The 26,565-nt window shown below is 41.7% G+C and overlaps 1 protein-coding gene across 7 annotated transcripts in view; it reads right to left on the bottom strand.

Annotated features, from left to right (window-relative positions):
• Nucleotides 1-26,565, bottom strand: part of IPPK (inositol-pentakisphosphate 2-kinase) — a 56,644-nt gene that overhangs the window by 9,345 nt on the left and 20,734 nt on the right. For 5 of the 7 annotated variants that reach the window (XM_082400934.1, XM_082400933.1, XM_082400937.1 and 2 more), the window contains 6 exons: nt 22,124-22,182; nt 21,628-21,700; nt 17,860-18,139; nt 15,780-15,930; nt 14,934-15,036; nt 9,012-9,107 (listed from right to left, as the gene is read on the bottom strand). In XM_082400934.1, coding sequence (XP_082257060.1) covers nt 9,012-9,107; nt 14,934-15,036; nt 15,780-15,930; nt 17,860-18,139; nt 21,628-21,700; nt 22,124-22,182 — 762 coding nt within the window. The other 2 variants (XM_082400939.1, XM_082400935.1) reach the window with 2 other exon arrangements.

Raw genomic sequence — 26,565 nt, 5'->3', positions numbered from 1 at the left:
ATCTGAACAGTACAATTAATTTGACCTAGTGGGCAGATATAAAACACTGCAACTAATAATTTGAGATGCCTTTTCAAGTACACACACAAGCATTTTCAAAAAAGATTAATCTATAATGCAAATCACAACAAATTTCAAAGGACCAAAAAGCTGTGTCAACAAATTTTAAAGGCCCATATAGAGTATGCTCCCTGACCATAATGCAATTTTGCTAGTAATCAGTACAAAAAAGATAATGAGAATCCCCACGTGTTATTAAATCCCTTCCAAATGCTTCCATGGGTCAAAGAAGAAATCTTAATAGTAATCAGAGTATATTTTAACTGAATGATATTGAAAATAGGCTTGTGGGATATAGCTATAGCCATGTGTACAGGAAAATATATAGCTTTATACATATTTTAGAAAATAAGAAGGCCAAAACTTATTTAGGTAAGCATTCATATTGGGAAGAAATTATAGAAAGAAAAAATTATCTAGAAAAAAGGAAAAAGGAAATAAGAGCAGAAATTAATGAAATAGAAAATGATCAGTACAAAAGGAACATAAGTTAATTTTTACAAAACTACCAAAACTGATAAACTCCTGGTGGGATGGATTAAGAGAGAGAGAAAACAAATACCATAGATCAGGAATAAAAAGGTGTTATTCAGATCTTATGAAACTTTGAAAGATAATAAAAGAATATTACCAAAACATTATATGTCAAAATTCTGAAAATTTTAGATAAATTTCTAGAAAAATACAACTTATCAAAACTGACAGAAGGGGCTTCCCTGGTGGCGCAGTGGTTGAGAGTCTGCCTGCCAATGCAGGGGACACGGGTTCGAGCCCTGGTCTGGGAGGATCCCACATGCCGCGGAGCGACTGGGCCCGTGAGCCACAATTACTGAGCCTGCGCGTCTGGAGCCTGTGCTCCGCAACAAGAGAGGCCGCGATGGTGAGAGGCCCGCGCACCGCGATGAAGAGTGGCCCCCGCTTGCCATGACTAGAGAAAGCCCTCGCACAGAAACGAAGACCCAACACAGTCAAAAATAAAAATAAATAAATTAATTAAAAAAAAAAAAACTGACAGAAGAAATAGAAAATCTAAAATTGAGGTATTTTAAATTATCCTACAAAGACAACTATGGGCCAAAATGTTTTCACATGTAATTCTACAAAATATTTAAGGAAGAAAAAATGCGAGCCTTACTTCACCTCTTCCAGAGAACAGAAAATGAGCAAACACTCTTCAAATGTTTTAGGAGGCAGGCATACCCCTGATACCAAAACCTAACAAAGACATTACCAAAAACTTGTACCACTCACAAATATATATGCAAAAACCCCTAAACAAAATATTAGCAAACCAAATATCATAAAATATAAAAAGATTATTACATCATTACAAATTGTGTGATTACAGGCATACGTTGTTTTTACTGTGCTTTGCAGATGTGTTTTTTTACAAATTGGTTTGTGGCAACCCTGCATCAAGCAAGTCTATTAGCACCATTTTTCCAACAGCATTTGTTTACTTCATATCTCTCTGTCACATTTTGGTAATTCTCGCAATATTTCAAACTTCATTATATTATATATGTTATGGTGATCTGTAATCAGTGATCTTTGATGTTACAATTGTAATTGGTTTGGGGCACCAGGAACTGGGACCACATAAAATGACAAACAATCCACAAATGTGCATGTTCTGACTGCTCTACCGACTGGCTATTCCCCCCATCTCTCTCCCTTCCTCAGGCCCCCCTATTCCCTTAGGCACAATAATATTGAAATTAGGCCAATTAATAACCCCACAATGGCTTCTAAGTGTTCAAGTGAAAGGAAGAGTCACACATCTCTTTAAATCAAAGGCTGGAAACAATCAAGCTTAGTGAGGAAGGCATGTTGAAAGCTATGACAGGCTGAAAGCTAGACCTCTTGCATCAAACAGCCAAGTTGTGAAAGCAAAGGAAACATTCTTGAAGGAAATTAAGTGCTGCTCCAGTGAACACACAAATGATAAGAAAACAAAACAGCCTATTGCTGGTATAAAGTTTTAGTGGTCTAGATAGAAGATCAAAGCAGTCACATTTCCTTAAGCCAAAGCCTAATCTAGAGCAAGGCCCTAACTCTCTTCAATTCTATTAAGGATGAGAGAGGTAAGGAAGCTACAAAGAAAATTTTGAAGCTACCAGAGGTTGGTTCATGAGGTTTAAGGAAAGAAGTAATCTCCATAACATAAAAGTGCAAAGTGAAGCAAAAAGGGCTGATGTAGAAGCTGCAGCAAGTTATCGAGAAGATATAGCTGAGATAATTAATGAAGGTGGCTACACTAAACAACAGATTTTCAACGTGGACAAAACAGCCTTATATCGGAAGAAGATACCATCTAGGACTTTCATAGCTAGAGAGGAGAAGTCCATGCCTGGCTTCAAAGCCTCAAAGGACAGGCTGACTCTCTTGTTCAGGGCTAATGCCACTAGTGACTTTAAGCTGAAGCCAATGTTCATTTACCATTCCAAAATTCCTAGGGCCCTTAAGAATTATGCTCAGTGTACTCTGCCTGTGCTCTATAAATGGAACAACAAAGCCTGGATAACAGCACATCTGTTTACAACATGGTTTACTAAATATTTTAAGCCCACTCTTCAGGACTACTGCTTAGAAAAAAGATTCAAAATGTTACTGCTCGTTGACAATGCACTTAGCCACCCAAGAGCTCTGATGGCGATATACAATGTGATTAACATTGTTTTCATGCCTGCTAACACAACATCCATTCTGTAGCCCATGAATCAAGGAGTGATTTCACCTTTTAAGTCTTATTATTTAAGAAATACATTTTCTAAGGCTAAAGCTGCTATAGACAGTGAATTTTTCTGATGGATCTGGGCAAAGTCCATTGAAAACCTTCTGGAAAGGATTCACCATTCTAGATGCCATGAAGAACATTCATGATTCATGAGACGAGGTGAAAAGATCAACATGAACAGTTTGAAAGAAGTTGACTCCAACCCTCATGGATGTCTTTGAGGGTTCAAGGCTTCAGTGGAAGAAGTAACTGTCGATGTGGTGGAAATAGCAAGAGACCTAGAATTAGAAGCGGAGCCCGAAGATGTGACTGAATTGCTGCAATCTTATGAGCAAATTTTACTGGATGAGGACTTGCTTCTTCTGGATGAGCAAAAAGAAAGTGGTTTCTTGAGATGGAATCTACTAGTGAAGATGCTGCTAAGATTGCTGTAATGACAGAGAATTGAGAATATGATGTAAACTTAGTTGATAAAGCAGCGGCAGAGTTTGAGAGGACTGGCTCCAATTTTGAAAGAAGTTCTGCTGTGGGTAAAGTGCTTTCAAAGAGCATTTCATGCTTCAGATAAATCATTCATGGAAGGAAGAGTCAACTAATGTGTTAAACTTCGCTGGTGTCTTATTTTAAGAAATTGCCATGGCCACCCCAACCTCCAGCAGCCACCACCCTGATCACTACCCTGATCAGTCATTAGCCATGAACATCGAGGCAAGACCCTCTGCCAGCAAAAAGATTACTTGCTGAAGGCTCAGGTGATGGTCAGCACTTTTTAGCAATGAAGTATTTTTTAATTAAGGTGTATACATTTTTTAAGACATAATACTCTTGTGCACTTAATATAGTGTAAACATAACTTTGATATGCACTGGGAAACCAAAAAATTCATGTAACTCGCTTTATTAAGATATTTGCTTTATTGTGGTGGTCTGGAACCAAACCCACAATATCTCTGAGGTGTACCTGTAATCACATTAACAGAAAATAGGAGAAAAGTCACATGATCTTCTCAACAGAAACAGAAAAAGCATTGAAAAACTCAACACCCACTCCTGATAAAAACTCTTAACAAATCAGGAATAGAAGGGAACTTTCTTAATTTGATAATGGTTATTTATTTTAAAAATAAACCAAGCAACACCCAAAAAAACCTACAGCAAACAGTTTACTTAATGGTAAATACTTCCTCTTTGAGAGTGGGAACAAGACTAGAATTCCCATAATCAAAAATTAACTATATGCAGTTAGGCAAAACAAAATAAATAAGTGAAAAGTATAAGGATCAGAAAGAAAAAAATCAAATTCACAAACAATATGATTATATATAATGAAAATCCAACAGAAGCTATAGATTGTTAGAATTAGTAAGTGACTTCAACAAGGTTGACAGATAAAGAGGTCAAGGTAGAAAAATCAATTACATTCCTATATATCCACATAGATACCATCTATATCTAAAACCATCAAATATCTAGGAATATATCTAATAAAATATAAGATCTCTCTAAAGAAAATCATTAAATGTTTTATCAGATTTTAAATAACACCTAATAAAAAGAAAACGCCCATGTTGGAAGCCTTAATATTGTATGGATGTCAACTCTTGTCATCATTTTAATACCAAATCAATCAAAATCCCAAAAGGTCTGTTGTTGCTTTTCCTTGTAGAACTGAACAAAGTTCATTCTTTTTTTTAAAAAAAATTTTTTAGGTGTATTGATGTACAATATTATATAAGTTTCAGGTGTACAACACAGTGAGTCACAACTTTTTAAAGTTATACACCATTTATAGCTATTATAAACTATTGGCTATATTCCCTGTGTTGTACAATATACCCTTATAGCTTATTTATTTTATATATAGTAGTTTGTACCTCTTAATCCCCAGCCCCTATCTTGCCTCTCCCTCATCCCTCTCCCCAGTGATAACCACTCATTTATTCTCTGTATCTGTGAGTCTGTTTCTTTTTTTGAACAAGTTGATTCTAAGATTTATATAGATAAGCAAAAGGTCAAGAAAAGCCAAGGCATTAATTAAAAGAAAGACATTCCTGAAGAAAGTAGAAGGATTTACTCTACTGGGTATCAAGATTCATTCTGACTCTAGAGTGATCAGGACAATTCCTATGATTCTAGGACAACTGCATATGAAAATAAAACCTTACCTCATGCCATACCAAAAATCAATTGCAGAAGGTACCCACCAAATGTGAAAGGCAAAACAATAAAGTTTCTAAAATATCTGTGGGACTTTAAGGTAGATAAAACATAAAGATTGCTAAAGAAGGAAAAAGATGTAAATTAAAAGACCTTAGGGGCTTCCCTGGTGGCGCAGTGGTTGAGAGTCTGCCTGCCAATGCAGGGGACACGGGTTCGAGCCCTGGTCTGGGAGGATCCCGCGTGCCGCGGAGCGGCTGGGCCCGTGAGCCGCAATTACTGAGCCTGCGCGTCTGGAGCCTGTGCTCCGCAACAAAGAGAGACCGCGAGAGTGAGAGGCCCGCGCACCGCGATGAAGAGCGGCCCCCACTTGCCGCAGCTAGAGAGAGCCCTCGCACAGAAACGAAGACCCAACACAGCCATAAATAAATAAATAAATAAAATTTATTCAAAAAGGCCTTAAAATTATGACCTTCCCTTCTGAAAAGGACTTTATTAAGAGAGTAAAATGGCAAGTGGAAGAAGATATCTGTAGCACACATATCTGACAATGAGCTTCTATCCAGAATACATAAAGAATTCCTTCAAACCAATAAGAAAAAGACAGACAACCATACAAAAAACTGGGCAAGAGACTTAAATAGGTGCCTCATGGAAAAGAAAATATAAATGGCCAATAAACATATGAAAAGGTGCTGAATCTCATTACCACAATAAGCCACCATTACACACTCACTAGAATGGCTAAAATTAAAAAGACCCACAACCCAGTGGCAGAGAGGGTATGGGGCCACAGGAACCCCCTAGTCTGTCGAACTACCCTAGCCTGTTGTAGGGGATATAAACAGGTAAAACTATTTCATAGTACCTACTAAAGCTAAATATGCTCACACCTCTGACCCAGAAATTCCACTCCTAGGAATATACCCAAGAGAAACGTATGTGCATGTACACTAAGAGATCTGTACAAGAATGTTTTGCAGAAACTTTATTTATAAGTCAAAACTGGGAGCAACTCAAATATCCATCAACAGTAGAATGGGTGAATTGTAGCATATCCATTTAAATAGATCACTACAAAGCACTGAAAATATGGAAATGCAGGCAATAACATGAGTAAATCTTATACATGTTATATAGAACATAAAAAAAAAACAAGACACAAGATATATGCATGATTCTGTAATAATACAGTTCAAAAACAGAACTAAACTATAGGTATGTAAGTCAATACAATAGTTAACTTGAGGGAGAAAGGCAAGAGGAGTAACTGTACAGGAAACCAATAGGGATTCTAATTAGCTGCCAGTGCTCCATATTCAGACCTAACTGGTAGTTCTCCAAGAGTTTTCTTTATGACAAATCATTGAGCTTTACCTCTTTTTCTGTGCACTTTTCTATATGTGTTATATTTCACATTACAAATGGTTAATGAAACAAAAGCTTAGAAAATTAAAATTAAACTTTTAAATACTAGAAATATCAAGTAATTTGGAGGGCATGTGGGAAACAGGACCCTCGACTGTTACAAGAATGATTATAAATTGGCAAAATCTTTTCAGGAGGACAATATGACAGAATCTATAAAAAATAAATCTAGCAATTTAACTTCTAAGAATCACTCCGGAAGATATGCTTAAGTGCACAAGGGTTAAAGTACAAAAATGTGAATGTGAACATTATTTTTAACAGTAACAAATTAAAGATAACACCCAAATTAATGACAATTAATTATATGACCATACTAAAAAGAACAACACTTTTAGGTGTATGGAGAACTTCCAAGGCACCTCCTACAAAACAATGATATCCCTGTTAACACTTTTAATGCACTGCTAGGCTTGCAGAAGGTAAAGGAAATCCCCAACCCAATCCCCTCTTCTCACACTCACTCCCAAAAGATCTGAAACTAGAGTTTTGAGCAAGAAGCAATTGGAAGGCTAAGCTGCCCTGTAGGCAATGTCAGTGCAGGCATGGTTTCTAGGAATAAGCCATGGAGTACAGGGTCTAAACCTGAAACTTCTCCCTTAAGTCAAGGATCCATATTTTCTCTGGAGGAAAGCATCCCCTGTTTAGGTCCCCAAGATTCTCATAGATCAAAATCAAACAAATATGAGCTCACAATCATACATCATTAAAAACCCAAGCAAACAAAGCAGCAAGGATGAGTCAGCAAAATAACAAGAGATTTTTACCTCCAAAATTTTACTGTATCTTAGATACAGAATATAACTATTCATAAATTGTTTAAAGAAATAAAAGATGGCATTTAAAAGAGGGCAAGCAACAAGGAACTATCAAAAATACCAAGCAGATATGAAAATGAACCACACGGAACTTTGAGAAATTAAAAATATAACTAATGAAATGGAAAACTCATTGAACAAATGAATGAACAGATTAGACACAAGTGAAGAAAGAATCAGTGAATGGGAAGATAGAACTGAAGAAAATGATAAAAATGAGGTCTGATATATGTATCTAATTAGAGTCCCAGAAGAAGAAAATAGGATAATGGAGAAGCGAAAATATGTGAAGAGAAAATGGTTGAGGATTTTCCAGAACTAATAAAAGACACATCCACAAATAGAGAAAGCACAACATACACCAAGCAGAATAAATTAAAAGTACACCACACCTAATCACATTGCACTAAAATGTCAAATTTAAAAAGAGGAGACTTTAAAAGCAACCATAGAGAAAATAATCACCTCCTGAGGAAGGACAGTTAGACTGACAGAAAACATCTCAGCAGAAACATCCACAGTCAGATAATGTTGCATAAAATGGTTAAATGCTAACAGAAAAACAATCAACCCCTTCTTTGTACCTAGAAAAAATTACCTTTCAAAACTATGACAAAATATAAATATATCCAGATAAACAGATACAAAGAGAATTTACCAAAAGACATTCACTAAAGTAACTTCTAAAAGATATACTTCAAGAAGAAGAGGAAAACTGTAAACAACTGTAGGCCAATAAATTAGACAACTTAGATAAAATGGAAAAATTCCTAAAAAGGTACAAACTACAAAAACTGACTCAAGAATAAATAGCACAATTTTCTATACCAAGTAAAGAGACTGAACTGGGTATCAAAACACTACCTACAAAGAAAAGGCCAGACCCAGATGGCTTCACTGGTGAATTCTATCAAATATCAATATTTAAAGAAGAATTACCATCAATCCTTCTCAAACCTTTCCAAAAAAAAGAGGCTGAAATACTTCCCAACTCATTCGACAAGGCCAGTATTACAGACCAATACTTCTTATGAGAATGGACACAAAAAGCCTCAACAAAATAATAGCAAATTGAATCAGCAATATACAAGAAGAATCATATGCCATGACCAAGTGGGGTTTATCCCAGGAATGCAAGGTTGGTTTTAACATCCAAAAATAAATTAATATGTCATATCTATAGAAAAACAAAACACATGATAATAAATACCAATTGATGCAGAAAAGACATTTGACAAAATCCAGCATCCTTTCATGATAAAAACATTCAACAATTTAAGAAAAGTAGGGAGCTTCTTCAACCCAATAAAGGATATCTACGAAAAGCCCAAAGCTAACATTACACATAATGATGAAAGACTGAATGCTGTCCCAATAAGACCGGGAACAAATCAGACAGGGAGGTCTATTCTTGCATTTAGCATTGCACTAAAGGTTCTAGCCAAGGGCTGTTATGCAAGAAAAAGACATAAAAGGCAACCAAACTGGAAAGGAAGAAGTAAAACTATCTCTAAATGATCTTATAGAGAGAAAATCCTAAGGAATTCACTAAAAAACTTTTAGAACTAATAAATTCAGCAAGGTTGTAAGCTATAAGATCAATATACAAAAACAAATTGTATTTCTATACACTTGCAATGATCAATCTAAAAATGGAATTAAGAAAACAACTTCATTTACAACAGCAAAAAGAAAACATTCAGGGATAAACTTAACAAAGTACAAAATGTATCTCTGAAAAGACTGTTGAAAGAAAAACAAAGATCTGAATAAATGGAACAGCATCCCATGTTAACAAACTGGAAGACTTACTATTATAAAGATGGCCATATGCAAGCAATCTGCAGATTCACCACAATCCCTATCACAATCTCTGCTGGCTTCTTTGTAGCACTTGGCAAGCTGATTCTAAAATTCATAATGAAATTACAAGGGGCTCCTAATAGCCAGAACAATCTTGCAAAAGAACAATTTCAAAACTTACTAAAAAGCAACAGTAATCAAGGCAGGGTACAAGCATAAGTATAGACATATATATCAATGGCACACAATTGACTATCCAGAAATAAACCCATACATTTATGGGAAAAAATAGTCTCTTCAACAAATGGTGCTGGGACAACTAAATATCCACATACAAAGAATGAAGTTGGATCTCTACCTGAAATCATATATAAAAATTAACTCAAAATGGATCAAAGAACTAAATTTAAGAGCTAAAACTCTTTGAAGAAACAGGGGAAAATATTCATGACTTTGGATTTAGCAATGAATTCTTAGATATGAAACCAAAAGCACAAACAACAAAAGAAAAACACAGACAAACTGGACCTCATCAAAATTAAACACTTTTTTGTGTATGGGGACAGATGGTTACTAGACTTATCATGGTAATCATATCATAATGTATGCAAATGTCAAATCACTATGTGGTATACCTGAAACTAACATAATATTGTACATCAACTATATTTCAAATGAACAAATAAAGTTTTTAAATTGCAAATATTTTACAACAAAGAACATTATCAAAAAAGTGAAAAGTTCTCTGACAGAATATATTTGCAAATCATATATCTGATAAGGGCTTACTATCCACGATATACAGAATCCCTACAACTCAACAATGAAACAAATAATATAATTAAAAAGTGATCAAAGGACCTGAATAGATATTTCTCCAAAGAAAATATACAAATGGGCAATAAGCACATTAAAAAATGCTCTTAGTCTTCATGGAAATACAAATCAAAACCACAATGAGATACCATTTCATACCCCCCAGGATGGCTAAACAAAAGGGCAGGTAACAAGTGTTGTCAAAGATATGGAGAAACTGGAAACCTGTACACTGCTGGTGGGAATGTAAAATGGTACAGCCATTTGGAAAACAGTCTGGCAGTTCCTGAAACTCCTGAGCTCCACTCCTAGGTATATGCCCAAGAAAAGTAAAAATATGTCCACACAAAAATTTATACACAAATATTTATAGCAACATTATTCATAATAGCCAAAAAGTGAAAACAACCCAAATGCTCATCAAACTGATGAATGGATAAACAAAATACAGTATATCTATACAATGGAATATTATTCAGTCATAAAAAGAAATGAAGTATTGATACCTGCTACAATACACATGAACCTTGCAAATATTATGCTAAAGTGCAAGAAGCCAGTCATAAAGGACCATCTATTGAATGAATCCATTCATATGCAATATCTGGAATAGGCAAATCTATAGAGATAAAAAGTAGATTAGGGGGCTTCCCTGGTGGCGCAGTGGTTAAGAATCCGCCTGCCAATGCAGGGGACATGGGTTCTAGCCCTGGTCCAGGAAGATCCCACATGCTGCAAAGCAACTAAGCCCGTGCGCCAAAACTAATGAGCCTGCGCTCTAGAGCCTGCGAGCCACAACTACTGAGCCCACGCACCACAAATACTGAAGCCCGCGCGCCTAGAGCCCGTGATCCGCAGCAAGAGAACCCCGCGCACCACAACAAAGAGTAGCCCCCGCTCACCGCAACTATAGAAAGCCCGCGCACAGCAACAAAGACCCAATGCAGCCAAAAATAAATAAATTGGTTTTTTAAAAAGTAGATTAGTAGCTGCTTAGGGCTGTTGGGGATGAGAAGATAAGGAGATGATGGCTAAAGGGTACAGAATTTTTTTTAGGTGATGAAAATGTTCTAAAATTGACTGTGATGCTGCTTACACATATCTGTGAATATAGTAAAAACCACCAAATTGCATACTTTAAGCAGGTAAATTGTATCGTATGTAACATATCACAATAAAACTTTCATAGGAAAAAGAGGAAAGATCTGAGATGTAAGAATGTTAAGCAAAGATATGGGTAAACGTGGTAGATCTAAACAAACACCTGTATAAAATAATACTGTAAATTGCAATTTTTGTTCTTTTTAAAGAATAAGACAAATAGAGGGCAGGTAACAAGTGCTGTAAAAGATACGGAGAAACTGGACCCCTGTACACTGCTGGTGGGAATGTAAAATAGTACAGCCATTTTGGAAAACAGTCTGGCAGTTCCTGAAAAAGTTAAACATAAGTTACCACTTGACCCAGCAGCTCCACTACTAGGTATACGCCCAAGAAAAGTTATATGACAAAAACTTATATGACAATAACTGCATATAAGTTGGGAGCGATAACTGGAATTAAAGTATCCCAGATGGACTTTTTGGCCAACCCAATATTATGTGTTTGTGTGGCAGGTGTTGGGGTGGGAGTGGGGGTTAAATTATTAATTTTAGTCTATAAATATGCATGGTCAAATTGGACAAGTAACCAGAAAAATGACAGTAGCAGGATGTCTAACTTCCAAACAACAGAGAAAAAAATGAATATAAAAACTAACAAGCAAAAGTGAACAGAAGTCAGCAAACTACAGGCCAAGGGCAAAATCCAGCCTGCCACCTGTTTTTGTAAATAAAGGTTTACTAGAACACAGCCATGCTCATTTATATTTGTCTCTGGCTACTTCTGAGATATAATGGCAGAGCTGAGTAGCTACAACAGAGACCAGATGGCCAAAGCCTAAAGCATTTACTGTCTGCCACCCCTGCCTTTTTTTTTTTTTAATTTAAATACATGTTATTTTATGACAAAATACTTTCCTTTTTTTTCTCCCCTCTTATATTACAGTTAAAACTATATTACAGTTAAGATGTGTTTAGGTAGGTTTTATCTATGAATTTCATTTCAAGATAGTAAAGGGGGAGTTACAGTATTTGCTATAGTATTTGCTACAGTATTTGCTAGAAAAAAGTGTTGGATCTGCTAGGACTGAGAACCATCAGTTTAGGGGTCCAGAGATCATATAAAAGCAGAACTTGGAAAGAAGACCTAAACACATTTTGTCAACCCCAAACCAGGCCCCCTGGATATACCCTCCTCTACCTTCCAGATAAGACTCATGTGCCTTGCCCATAGTAGTCACCGTATGGGCCCTTGCAGCCCATTCCAAGCCACTGTGCACCAGTATCAGTTTTCTAGATTGGGATGAGAGCTGTGGTGTCTGGCCCTTTATAGAAAAAGTTTGCTGACTTCCATCCATTACAGAATACTAAACAATAGTCAAAAAGCAAGAATTACGCTGGGCTGCAGTTTCCTGAGCTTCGAAATAAATACAATATTCGCACCACTCTCATTTCATCAGAGGTACAAAGTTCAATTAGATAAAGAGCATTCGTGAAAGAACTTTTAATAGTCTGTGGCCTAGGAATATTCTCAACCTGCTCCCCCAGCTTCAGCTTCACATCCACCTTCTTCAGATTCCAACTAACAGAACCTAAATCCCTAAAACAAAAAAAGAGGCAGACCCTTATATTCCAACACAGACTTCAAGCCATGTTAGGTTAAATGCAAGCTAGTGAAGAATACATATAATGTGGATAATCCCCCAAATGGTATGAGTGAGTGTGTGTGTGCGTGTTAGTGTGAAGTTCTGAAAAGATACATACTGTTAACAGTGGACACCTATTGCTTGGGCAGGAATAACATCACATTTTATACAATATACTCACTGCTTGAATATTTTTCATTAAATTATTTGTTTTGAGATAACTGTAGGTTCACATGCAGGTGATCCTGAGTGCCCTTTACCCAGTCTCCCCCAATGGTGACATCTTGCAAAACTATATAGTATAATATCACAGCCAGGATAGTGACATTGATACACTCCATGATCTTATTCCAATCTCCCAAGTTTTACATGTAGTCCTGTGTGTTGCGTATGTGTATTTTATCACACATGTAGGTTCATGCATCTACCACCACAGTTAAAATACAGAGCAGTTCCATCACCAGAAGATCCCTCTTTGTTGACCTTTTATAATCACACCCCCTTCCTTCCACCTCCTCCCCATCCCACAGCAACCATTCATCTTTGTCATTTCAAGAATGTCATTTAAACAGAATCATAGTGTGTGATCTTTTGGGATTGGCTTTTGTCACTCTGCACATTTCTCTGAAGATTCACCCACATTGTTGTGTGTATTGAGATTTCATTCCTTTTTACTGCTCAACAGTTCCAGTTTACATAACCTGTTGTAGGCCACCTGTTGACAGACACTTGAGTTGTGCCCAGTTTCTAGCTATCACAAATAAAGCTGCTATGAACACTCCTGTACAGGGTTTTGGGTGAGCCTGAGTCTTCCCTTCTCTGTGACAAATGCCCAGGAGTGCAAGTGCTGGGTTATAGGGCACATGCATGTTTAGGTCTGCAAATCTAGTTTCTCTGCACCAGCATTCAGTGTTATTTCAATGTTACTATTTTAGTCATTCTGATAGTTGTGTAATGATTGCTTGAATCTCTTACAAGATTATGTTTACATATGAGGTTTAAAACTTGCAATAAAATTAAAAAGTAATCCATGCTTATTTATTACAATTTTGAAAAATATAGAAATGTCTAAAAAAGGAAGTAAAGTCCTATGCTTCTTCTCTTGAAAAATGGAATACTGATACTTATTCCTAAATCAATGTACCCAAGTTGCAGACAATGCAGGGCAGTCCGTCACTTTATTCTGACAGAGGCTCCCTTTTGGGTCTCTCCCCACCTTGAGGACAGCTCTAACCCCAAGCACCTCAGCTTATTCCCTCAGGGCCCTTGGCTTTGGAGGGGACCTCCTCAAAAGCCCAACAGCTGCAGAAGAGGGAGCACCCAGCCAAAGACAAGAGTGAGGACTCTTAACAAGTGAGAACCACAGACACATTGTCAGGACCAGGACAGTTAAACTAAGGGCTCCAGGGCAGCTGCCCAGAGGATGTAGAGAAGGAGGTCACTCTGTTTTGTTCCTACCTTTTTGTCACTTTGCTCCCACTGGAACAGTGTTCCTTAACCGTTTTAGCAAAACCTTTGACAGCCCAATGAAGCCTATGGATCCCTCTTGGAATAACATTTTTTAATGCAGAAAATAAAAAATAGAGGCTTGACCATGTCAAATACCGAACTATTTTTTAAAACAAATATATTATGTAGTATTACATAACAAAATCTCAGGAGTGAAGAATATAAAGATATCATGAGATATCTGTAGCAACTACAGTGTGAAATTAAAAGGTCTGATTTCTCTTAATGGCAAAGTTGGGGGTCCTGCTGACCACACAGTGCTTGTTGCCACATTCGTAATGGAAGGAAACACTAATTTCAATTAGAGGTTAGTGAAAACAAAGATGTAAATTTTTTCCTATCCAAGTTCATGGAGCCCCTGAATTCCGATTTTACAGAACCGGAAAGAATAGGATCAGGCCTCTTCCCTAAGAGATTCTCCCAGGGTGCCCCTTGGCCTGAGGTATGGGGAGGAAGGAAGCCAGCCACACACAACCACAGGTAGGGTCCGGGCCTAGAGTCCCACTGAGGGCTGTAAGGAGAGGAATGGTTGGCGCTAGCCTGTTCTAAGGCTGCTAAGAAGGAAGCACAGAGCAGTGGCCTCAGGTCCTGGACCCCAGTACAGGGAGGGTGGAGAGAGGGCTGGGCCCAGGGTGGCCTGGAGCCAAGTGAACAAAGGGAAATGCTTCCTAGAAGCTAAAGTAACGTATTACCACCCGGCCCAGTCCATCTGGGGGAAACTTTAGCCACGTTTTTTTAATCCCCAATTTTTCTGCTTTCACCATCAGGGGTAGGTACTGGGAAACACTTCTTAGGAAAACCCCGAGTTAGTGTTAAGAGCCTAAGAAGCACACAGTGTGTTTCTGGAAGGATCTACCCACCTTTGTCAGTGCAAAAGCCACAGTGCCATCATCCTCAGTGGAAAGATCAAGCAGCCTCTGGTAAAATGCTTCATCATAAGGCCCATCTATTTGCAATGTTTTTCTGAAGGACAAAGCACAAAAAAACAGGATAACAAAGCTGCCTGGAAATCGTTTGTTAAACTGTTAGCAGTTTAAGAATTATTCATCTGGTTTTAAAGAACATTAATGGATTCATCTCTTCCTAATGCTAAACTTCGTTATGAAGCGTCTTGCAAGACCAGAACCAGGAGAGCCAAGGCTGAACGTCTCTTGTTTATGACAAGTGGTGTCCCGGTAAGAGATGCTAGTGAAGGGGTGCTAGGGAGGAAGCGAAGCCAGGCCAGGGCAGTGGCCCCAGCCTCCACCACATGCCACAGGTGTGGACCCTAGCAACCCCCATCAAGATGGCCAGGAGATGGACAAGGCAGTGCCTGAAGGCCAAAGCCCTGCGGCGGCTGGGTGAGCGTGGCTCACTGGCTGTGGAGCAGCACTGCCCCCTGCAGGCTCAGCTCCAACTCAGGACATGGAACTGCCTAATGCAGGGTTGTCAGGTTCACAAGATGTGCTTTCCTTTCTAGAAATGGGCAAGTGACCGCAGATCTGACAGGACCCTGGTCCTCCTTCACATGGCACTGAATCTCTGGGCCGAGCCTGGCATCTGGGGGCAGGGAAGGGAGGTAGCTGGGGTGAGTCATCCTCCTGGGAGGCCAGTGTTGTCCTCCCACTGGGGCGACCTGCTCCCCTCATCCCCATCTTGCCCTTAGGGCTGCTCGGGGCCCCATGTGGGCCCAGAAAGGGCAGGGGAGCCCTGGACCTGGGCCTCACCTCTCCTCAGGAAACTCCTCCAGGTACCGCTCAACCCGCCGGTACAGAGGGTAGAGGCCTTCGATGTCCAGCAGGTCCAACATCTGCACCTGGAGGGTTTTGTACAGAAGACAGCCCTTCGGTAACCCTGAGCGCTCCGGGGTGTTTTTTCCTACCAAGAACATCAGGGGAAAACGAGAGGTTTACTGTCAAGGACTAAAGAAGGTGGCGGGCACAGGCCGCACCCTGCCTCACGGAGCTGCTGGGGCTGGGACAAGCGGACGTTCAGGACCGGGCACAAAAGAAAGGCAGGTGACCCACACCTCACTCTGTGCCTCTCCTTCCTCTCAACATCCTTCAACCTCCATCACACCAGCCCAGATCTGAGTTTAGAGAGATGAACCTCAGTCTAAATAAGACAAGGCACAAAATTTAAAACGACCATGTTGACATCGTCAAAACTGCAAGACTGCATCTGCGGAGCCCAGAGCCACAGCCCATGCTGAGAGACGAGTGGCCACACTGAGCAGGGAGCTGTCATGGCAGGGATGGTGCGGAAACAAGGTCCATTCCACACTCGAGCATTCTCGGGCCCCTGCCATGCACCGGGGGCCTCGAGGGCTGGGGAGACAGAGTCCCAGCCCATTTATCCCACCCTTCAAAGAAACAGCCACGTCCTATGAACAAACAAATATTCCGAGTCACAGGGAGCAGCTGTGGCCATGTGCAGTTCTGACACTGTGACCTCTGACCTCCCCCACCTCTGGCAAAACATGCTCAGTCATGTAAGACAGAGTGAAAGTGCATAGGCCCAGCTAGAAGGGATTTGTTAAAATTATAGGCTATTCATACAGTGGAATATCTACCTCATGGTCAATAAAATTTCAAAAAATACAATTGCTGATATAGATACAGATTTATACTAATCAGGCAAAAACATCAGGTTACAAAATAGCATGTAGAACACATTGCACATCCCATGGGTCAGGTTTATGTGTGTGTACATACGCAGGGAAGGTCTGGAAGAAAAGTCCACAGGTATCAACAGTGCCTCGGAGACCAGTGTCCATCTGTGTGTCCTTCCAAACACATTCCATCTACTTAAAAGCAGTTAAGTACCCAAATATGGGCATAAGTTTACCAAAATTGTCTGAAATGACTAGGTATCACTTTTGCAACAAGAAAAATACCCACAAAATTCATTTGTACTAAGAAAAATGTGAAATGGGGGACAGAAGAAGGGTGACTTGTGCTTAGGAAGCTGTGCGGCAAAACAGTAGCACCTAAAATCCACGCAGGAGCAGGGCTACCATCTTCCTATGTCATACCCCCACGGCCATCCTCAGAGGCTCTAAGAACCCACAGGGATCATCAGCACAAAAACTGAATAATCTGAATCTTCCTAGTTGGCCCCTCAAAATAAGTTCCTGGCTATGGCTCCGCATGCCACATACTTGAGTGTGTTGTGGAGCCCGCCAGCAGACGACAAAGGTGGCAAACGAGGAGGCCATGAACATTCATGGCAAAAACCCAAATCAGTCACCAGATCACCCTGAAGTCTGGATGCCCACTGAGTCAAAGCCAGCCCACAGCGAGTCTGTGAGGAACGGGGACTTGAGTAGGAGGCACCCAGAGCCACAGGTCCCTCACGTCTGTGTTCACAACTTGTCTGCAAACTGCCACCCACTGAGGCCACCCACCTGCCCTAAAGGGCCTTGCACTGTGGGACTGCAACATTCCGGGCCTCAATTCTCCCCATCTAAGAAAAAGGCCAAGGAAAACCTATCCCCAGGGTTGCAATGAGATGGAACAGGACAATGTAGCGAAAACACTCAGCAAACCACAGAGGATGCACAGATGTGTGGGATGATATTTAGGGAAAACCCTATAGCCCAAATGTATGCTGCAACTTATAAACCCAGATAAGAGATGAGAAAGGCAGTATCCCCACCTGGGGCTGAGAGACAGGGAGGCCCAGCTTTGGGGAGCCCTGATGAGACTGAGGCTGCTCCCACAGAAGCTCCGTGAGGCCAGGCAGGACCCTCGCAGGCCATGCCACAGGCTCTGCTCCCCCTGCACCCAGCCCACCCACCAGGCCTACCTTGGCAGCGCAGGCTCCTGCTGAAAGGGCTGGCTTCACAGACGGGTGGGCCCCGCAGCCCAGGCCCTGACCTGAGGGTGCCCGCCCGGCCCTTGTCCGAGCCACTCAGTAGCACCCGTGTGATGACACGCACCAGCTCCCGGATCACGGCCCTTGTGCAGTGGGGCCCACTGGCCAGGCCATTGGATGGGAAGAAGAATGGCTTCAGGTGGTGTGCAAGTTCACTCCAGTCAGCCACAGGGCTGCGGGCATCTTTACAACCATAAATCAGCTCACCATTCTTCAGGAAGGGAAAGAAACAGGGAAACGTCAACTCCAACAGGCCGGTAGGAAGACACCTCCGTCCCCATCCACTAGACAGGCCAAAGGACCAGACATTTTACATGCCCCCATTTGGGGTCTCTGCATACTGCAGCCCTCTGGGGAAACCCACCCTCATGTACCATGTCACTGACCAAGAGAAAAATCCCACTGGAACATGAAAAAGGAGAAAAGTTCTCAAGAACCAAAGATCAGAGCCCTGGGCCTGAGATACAAACCCTCAGACCAGAACACCTGGGATGTTAGCAACCTCAAGCAAACTCGGCCCAAAGCACAAACTCCCAAAGGCCCTAGCCTGTTACTCAAGAGGCCAAGTGACACTACTGTGCTACTGAGGGACACATGGTGTCATCTGACCCTGAGCAAACTTCTCGGCCAGTGTGGACATCGGCCGCCAGCATCCCAGAGGGCTTCTGTCCTCTGCGAAAGACTAAGCCAGGCTCCAGCCAGGGTGGGTAAGGCCAACAGCATCACTAGTATAGAAATCTTCATCTTTGAGGCCATCCTGCCTTCTAAAACCAAGTTCAGCAAAGAAACTCCTTATGGCACCAATGTTCCCAGGGCTACAGGAAGGGATGCTCAGTGGGTGCAACCCTGTGACTTTTAACAGGGGTCTGTGGTATCTAGGAGGAAAACCCCTAAGGGAATCCTGGTCCCCACACCCCTGAGCATCAGCCAATCCCAGGGGAGTGATGAATCCCTTGCCCCTATTGTCTGTGAGACAGTGTGGTCAGCAGCCTCCAGGTAGGTCCCCAATGGCCCCCATCCCTTGACACTCATACTCTGTAGTCCTCTCTGCACTGTGGAGGTTTGGTCTGTGTGACTGACAGAATACGAGCAGAGCAATAGCATACCCCCAGCAAGATTAAGTTATAAAGGATGCTGTGGCTTCTGTCCTGATGACTCTCTTCTCAGATCACAGCAGCCGCACTGAGCAGCCCCATGGAGTCCCACATGGCCAGGAACTAAGGCCTTCTGCCAATGGCTGTGGTGGCGCCATCCTAGGAGCAGAGCCCTGGCCCCAGCTGAGCCTTCAGATGGGATGCAGCCTCAAGAGGGACCCTGAGCCAGAACCAGCTATGTTGCTCCTTAATTCCTGGCCACAAAAACTGTGAGATGATAAGTGGCTGTTATGCAGTAGTAGATAATATGATGAGGACGATCCCTGCTCTGCCCCCAGGTGGCAGATGGGGGTCAATTCAATCCAGTGAGAAGTGTGGACTGGACATTCCTCCCTCAGCAAGTTCCTGGGATTCAGCAGCATGATGCCTCCCCTGGGAGCCCCCTGTTAGTACCATCAGAGTTCACAGATGTGGGTGTCCAGGGAGATGGGAACACAACTGATGCCACTGCTGGCCAAAGGACCAGGGGAAACCAACAAGAGATGCTGACCCTTGAGATGGCCTTACAGAGGGAGGAGGGTACGCCAGGCAAAGGAAAAGCAGGAGCTCCCAGGAGGAAAGCAGGCCAAGATGAAGTACCAAGCCAAAACCATTCAACATGCGTTGCAACCAGGAGGTAGGGCCAGAGTTTGGCTTGCGGTCCAGTGCAGGGGCAGCCTTGGCCTACCGTGAAACTCTCTCCTCCAGGCCCATAAGCAGTTGAGTGACCCCTGGACAATAGAAGGCCTCTTCTCCCCAATGTCTGGAATCCAGGTAGATGGGCATTTTACATATACAAATATGGTTGCTCAAGCACCTCATGTGACATTTGGCAGAGAGCTATCGTCTTGGGCTCTGTGACAACCCCGCATGTCCCCCACCACATCTCACAAGTGTCCAGTATTAGTGGACAGAGCCACAGACATGGAGTCTGTGAACAACATTCAGACAGACAAGGAGAAGGCTCCAACAACAGACAGCACGGTGGCAGCACCGACCGTGGCCCAGGAAACTTCTCCACACATGGAACTTCACAACAAGGGAAGGCGTGAGTTTCAGAACCAGAGAGCTTGCTCCTGAGAGGTGCTGGCACTTGCAATAATGTACTGACTTGCTCCGGGTATTATTTTAAAAAGCCATTCCATGTCACTTCTTTTAATCCATCTCTTTTGAAACTATTATCTCAACCTCTGGATTTTCTTCCTCAAGCTGAGTTCAACAGAAGCAGCAGATAGCCAGCGTTCTCAGTCCCAGGTCCCAGGCCCCAGGACAGGTCAGCTCATCCAGGGGCCAAGCCAGACTCGCCACTCAGCTTAAGTGTGGGCCTGACAGGCCAGCCTAGGCGGGGGCAGTCAGAAAAGGGTCCATTTAGGACAAAATGCCAGCCTCATTATAGGTTCCAAATAAATCCCCAGATGAAAGGGAACTTATCTTTAGGATTTAAATATACAATTCCTGAAGTCTTTATAAGATTTAGAAATAAAAACTGATTTTAAAATTTCCTCTTTTTCTAGATTTGGGAAGGTGGAGGCAGACAAGGTAAAGTTGATTCACTCTGACCAGATTTTTGAACCATGAGGGGAAGCAAGGCAAGAATAGGCTTCCCTGCCAACTTCTCTGAGCCCACTTCTGAGGGGCATCCAGTGTGCAGAAGAGCACTATCCACACGGAGCAGGACACAGAGGGCACAACGCTGTCCTGACCCAACAGCCCTGCTACTCCACACAGATCCAGAGCCTGTGAACCTGCAGCCTGTCACAAACTCTCGCTTATATGTCACACTTAATAAGAAGATAACCAGGACTGGGGGCAGTCAGTGGTAAGCAGAAAAGGAGGTGACAAGGGGGATCCCAGGGGACACATTTCCAACACAGGCCACACCAAGCCCTCCTCCAGATCTGGGCCAGCCCTCCTCCCCTCTCCCCGCACCCCCTCTCTCCACACTCCTGTCCCTCAGCCTCTCCACCTCCTCCTGCTAGCAGCAGGCCAGGGGACCACAGGGCCTCAGCAAGTCTGGTCAGGGTGCCAGCAGCAGGTGGCAATGAGGAAGCAGAAGGTGCCAGTGCCACATGGTGAATATTCTGCAGGCAGAACCATTCTCACGATCAGGATGCAGGACTCTGAGAACTCACTAATTGACAAGGAGATCCCCAAATTACAAGTTCCCTAAGTTACTCGGGAGGAAAGGCACAGGTGTGGCCACCCTCTAGGATGCCCTGCCCCAGCTCCTGCTCCCATCTCAACCACACAGGACTCCTGGGACGCAGTCAGGGCCATCTTTCTCCAAGAACCAGAGTCAGGGTCTATGTGTCAAAGGAGCCCGAGGCCACCCAGTGGTCAAGGAGTCACCGTCACACACCCCAGGAGTCCCAGGATGACATGCCCATGAAATGAGGCTTGGAAAAAGGACCCAAAGTATCATGCTAAGCCAGCCCCAGCCCAGATGCCCTCACCTGCAAGGTCACAGAGCCCTGTCAGGGACCAAAGCACCATGGGTTCATCCAGCTCAGTTCAGACACCAATAGGCCCCACCCTAAAAGTGCCATAAGACAGAAGCAGCTCTTACCTTAAAGATCTTTAAGTTGTTCTGTGCCTCCTGTAACAAGCTTTTCAAAGCAAAGTACATTCTCTGTTTATTTCTAAAAAGAGAAAGTATTATCGACAGAATTAAAGCAGACTTTGCATTCATCTGCCCGTGGCTCAGGGGACATGCCCAAGAGCTGCCACTCGAGGTCTCTGAGCTTTGCAGATTAAGGAGCTGCATTCTCCCCAGCCCTCCTCACAGAGGCACCCCCATCCCTGCCCCTAATCCCCACCCTGCTCTCTGCCCCTTCCTCTGGCAATACCTCCCCAGCCACTGGCTCCCACGGGTAATCTGCAGGAACCTATGGAGGCAACACTGACCCTAGGCAAGAACCCTGGGCCCTGCCAGGGCCCTGGCTATCTGCAGGCAAGTAGCCCCCACCTCACAGAATGCGGCCCACTCCCACCCCCCACTGCACAGAATGCCACCCCCCACCAAGAAAGGCAGCACTAGGGACAAAGGAGAAGTGTTCGCTTACCCTGAGTAGAGATCGAGGGGACAATATTTACTTATCTGCTTCCACTTCCCAGTTGCTACCTGTTAAGAAACCACCATATAGTGTCAATGGGTGGATTGGGGGAGCACTCCAACTCTAACACACAAAACAGCCCAAGTGACTGTGAGATGACCAAGGCAGCTGAAGGGCCCAGCAGATGATACCACCTCCAAGTGCACATCACTAGCTGGGGCAGGGGGCTTGACTGTGACCCCAGGAAATTTCGGCCCTCCTCTGAGAGCCTCACGTAGCTGCCAGCCCCTCCACATGAGCAGAGAAGCGGCAGCAAGCACCTTTATAAGATGACATGGCTGAATTTTGGTAATCAGATGAACAAATCTTTACAATTATAATATCCAGGAAGGGGAGGGTGCACCCAACTAGCAATTTCATGTTGTCAGCGAGAAGATAAATTGGTGCAACCTTTTGAAAGGCAACTTGCTGGTTTCCATCAAAATTTTAAATGTGCGTGCCCCCTGATTTGGCAAATGTATGAGGAATCGCTGGGTCAAGGATTCACTGCGACCTAACTTTGACAGCAAGACCTAGAAACAACTAAATAAATCAAAGGACATCTGCTCGTATGGGCCAGGACACAGCAAGCCACATGTTGAATGAAGGAATGAATAAATAATATGCAGCCACTAACAGAAAGAGGCAGAGCTCAAAATCACCAATATTTATTCAAGGAGAAAAGCAATTGGCAGAACAATGCACATGAAATCACTTTTGCTTTAAAAAAAAAAAAAGGATATGTGCATCTATACATGCATGTATCCAAATATGCATTGAAAAAGCCCTGAAGGATACACAACAATCAATCTCCAAGGATTATTTAAGTGAAAAAAGCAATTAGCAGAACAATATCTTATGGCAAGACTCCATATCTGCTTCATAAAAGGGTATGTGTGCACACATGAGAATATGTGTATGGAAAGGCATCACCTCACTTCCACTTGAATAACACGTATATTTTTGTTGGCACAGGAAGAAGTCTGTAAGGACATGCAAACTGACAATGTGAGTTACCTCTGGCAAGGCAGGAGACCTAATTCATAAAATTACATATTTTATCAATTAAACAAGCAGGTACAATTTCATAGCAAAAAAGAAAAAACAAAAAAACAGTTCTTAAAAATCCATCATATATGTTGAAAATGAATGGTAACAATGAAAACCATCTCCTAAAGGGAATGGCTCACATACCTTCTTTTTCCTAAGAGCCTAGAAAGTTATAACACCACAAAGAAAAGATGGACTAAGGACCTCTAGAAATTCTCTCCCCCATAAGGGCAAGGAGAAAACTGGCAAAAACAGTCAGGATCAAAATTTTCAGGAACCAGAAAATTAACCAAAGGCTTACAACAATATGGAAAGTATTATACAAGAAAAATGGCCATATCTAAATAAGAACAGTGAGCTATGTGGCACTTTTAATGCCTTATTCTTACCCCTTCTGTCTAGCACCAAGGGAACCCTAAAAACCAACATCCCCAATCACAGTGAAAACAGAAGTGTGGCAGCCACTGGAGAAGGCTAAATGGTGTAGGAGCTTCTCCAAAGCCTCATTCCCAGAAAGTTGTCATTATTTGACCTGTCTCTTGGTTTCCTGTCTTCATTGACTTGACTCAGAGCTAACCAATTACAAAAGGGGCATCTTCCCCCAGGGACATTTGTGAAAAATATTCAGAGGCAACTGTTTAACTTCATGACTTCCTGAGATACTGGATAACAGTTGTGGCAAACCTAAAACTAAAAAGAAAAAGCAGAGGAACGACATGTACACAGGGCTTTGAAAAGCTCCAGTATATCCTGGGCATCTAGGAGGCCATGCACTAGCTCCAGAAAGACCTGAAAAGGCCACCACCTCCTGGTGATCTGAGGCTCTGCAGAAGTGAAGGCTAAGGCAGAGTTGGAACCGCCCTGCTAATAAGTGTTGATGGCAGGCCCCAGTACACACACACAGAGCCCCTCAGTAAAGCCTGGGAGACTTAATGGTCTCAGGCATTTAAGAAATCTCTGTTAAACCATTAGCTGCTCACCTAAGCTAATGGAGCATCAGAGGCCACAAACAACAAAGAACAGACTTCTCAAACTTGGCAAAGAAAAATCACAAAACAATAACAATTACAACAAGCAGCAACAACAAATCCTAGAAAGGTTGTAGAAACTGATTTCCAGAGTGGTCACGTTATATTACTTAAAATGCCTGTATTCAACAAATCATTACAAGACATGCAAAGAAACAAAAACGTATGGTCCATACCCAGGAAAAAAATAATCAGTAGGCTGTCCCTGAGAAATTCATACATTGGACTTACTAGACAAAGACTTTAACTCAACTATTTTAAATAAGCTTTAAGCTAAAGGAAACCAAGGACAAAGAACTGAAGGAAACAAGGAGAACAATGTATTAACAAACAGGGGATATTAATAAGGATAGAAATTATAAAAAGGAACCAAACAGAAATTCTGTCATTGAAAAATACAATAACTAAAATGAAAAAGTCACAAGAAGGGCTCAACAGCAGATCTGAGTAGGCAGAAGAAACAATCAGTGGATTTTAGGATAAAGTCCAAGAGCTCCACACCTAGACACATCATAATAAAACTGTCCAAAGACAAAGAGAGAGAGAATCTTGAAAGCAGCAAGAGAGAAGTGACTCATGATGTACAAAGGATCCTCCATAAGATTAACAGTTGATTTCTCACTGAAAACCATGGAGGCCAGAGGCACTGGGATGGCACACACAGTGCTGAAAGAAAAAAGACTATCAACCAAGAAGTCTTGTCGGGCTTCCCTGGTGGCGCAGTGGTTGAGAATCTGCCTGCCAATGCAGGGGACACGGGTTCAAGCCCTGGTCTGGGAAGATCCCACATGCCGCGGAGCAACTGGGCCCGTGAGCCACAACTACTGAGCCTGCGCGTCTGGATCCTGTGCTCCGCAATAAGAGAGGCCATGATAGTGAGAGGCCCGCGCACCGCGATGAAGAGTGGCCCCCGCTTGCCGCAACTAGAGAAAGCCCTCGCAGAGAAACGAAGACCCAACACAGCCATAAATAAAATTAAAAAAAAAAAATTCTTAAATAAAAAAAAGAAGTCTTGTCTATAAAATTATCCTTTCAAATGAAGCAATAATTAAGACATTGCCAGATAAACAATAACGTAAAAAAACGTGTTGCTAGAAAACCTGCCCTACAAGAAATACTAAAGGGAAATCTTCAGGCTGAACTAAAAGGGCACTAGACAGTAACTATGATCCACATGAAGAAATAAAGGGCACTGGGTAAAGGAACTACATAGGTAAGTATAAAGGATAATATAAATATATTTTGTTTGTAACTTTTTTCTTCTACCTGGTTCAAAAGACAGAATGTCCCCTGCATGGCATAAGGCAATTATTATAACTGCATAAGGCAATTATACAAATCTGTATTGACAAGCGTACAATGCATAAAGATGTAATTTGTATGACAATAACAGCACAACAGAGGGGGAAGACAACAAAGCTATATAGGAGCAGAGTTTATGTATACTACTGAAACTGAATTGTTATTGAGTTAGATTGTTTAGGTTAAGATGTTAAATCAATAGGTAGAACAACTAGACAGAAAATCAACGAGGAAGCAGAAGACTTGTACAACATTATAAACCAACTAGACTTAACAAATATCTATAGAACACTCCACTCAACAACAGCAGAGTATATTCTAATCAAGTAAACATGAAACATTCTCAAGGAGAAACCATATGTTAAACCACAAAACAAGTCTCAATAAATTTTAAAAGATATGACTCTGCAAACTCAGTGGAATGAAACTAGAAACAAATAATAAAAGGAAATTTGAGAAACTCACAAATACATGAAAACTAAACACATTCCTAATCATCAATGAGTCAAATAAGAAATCAAAAGAGCAGTCAGAAAATAAATTGAGATAAATGAAAATGAAAATACAACATAAAAAAATTTATAGGAGGCAGAGAAAGCAATGTTTAGAGAGAAATTTATACTTGTAAACACCTATATTAACAGGAAGAAAGATCTCAAATCAATAACCTACTTTTCTACCCTAAAAAACTAGAGACCAAACTAAATCCAATGCAAACAGAGAGAAAGAAGTAGTAGATTAGAGCAGAGACAGATGAAACAAGAGCATAGAAAGGGAAAATTTGAGAAAAGAAACAAAACCAAAAGTTCTTTCTTTGAAAAGATCAACAAATATGGCAATCCTTTGGCTAGATCAAGAAAAAAAAAAGACAGGACTCAAATGACTAAAACCAAGAATGAAAGAAAAGACATTACTACCAACCTTGCAGAAATAAAAAGAATTTGAGGAATGCTATGAACAATTATATGCCAACAAATTAGATGAAATGAACAAATTCTTAGAAACATACAGCTACCAAAACTGACTCAAGAA

This window comes from Balaenoptera borealis (genome assembly GCF_965194805.1).
Source record: "Balaenoptera borealis genome assembly, chromosome: 8".
Classification (NCBI taxonomy): Eukaryota; Metazoa; Chordata; class Mammalia; order Artiodactyla; family Balaenopteridae; genus Balaenoptera; species Balaenoptera borealis.
Note: the sequence above shows the minus strand (reverse complement) of the source record. Positions and strands in the feature narration are given on the sequence as shown.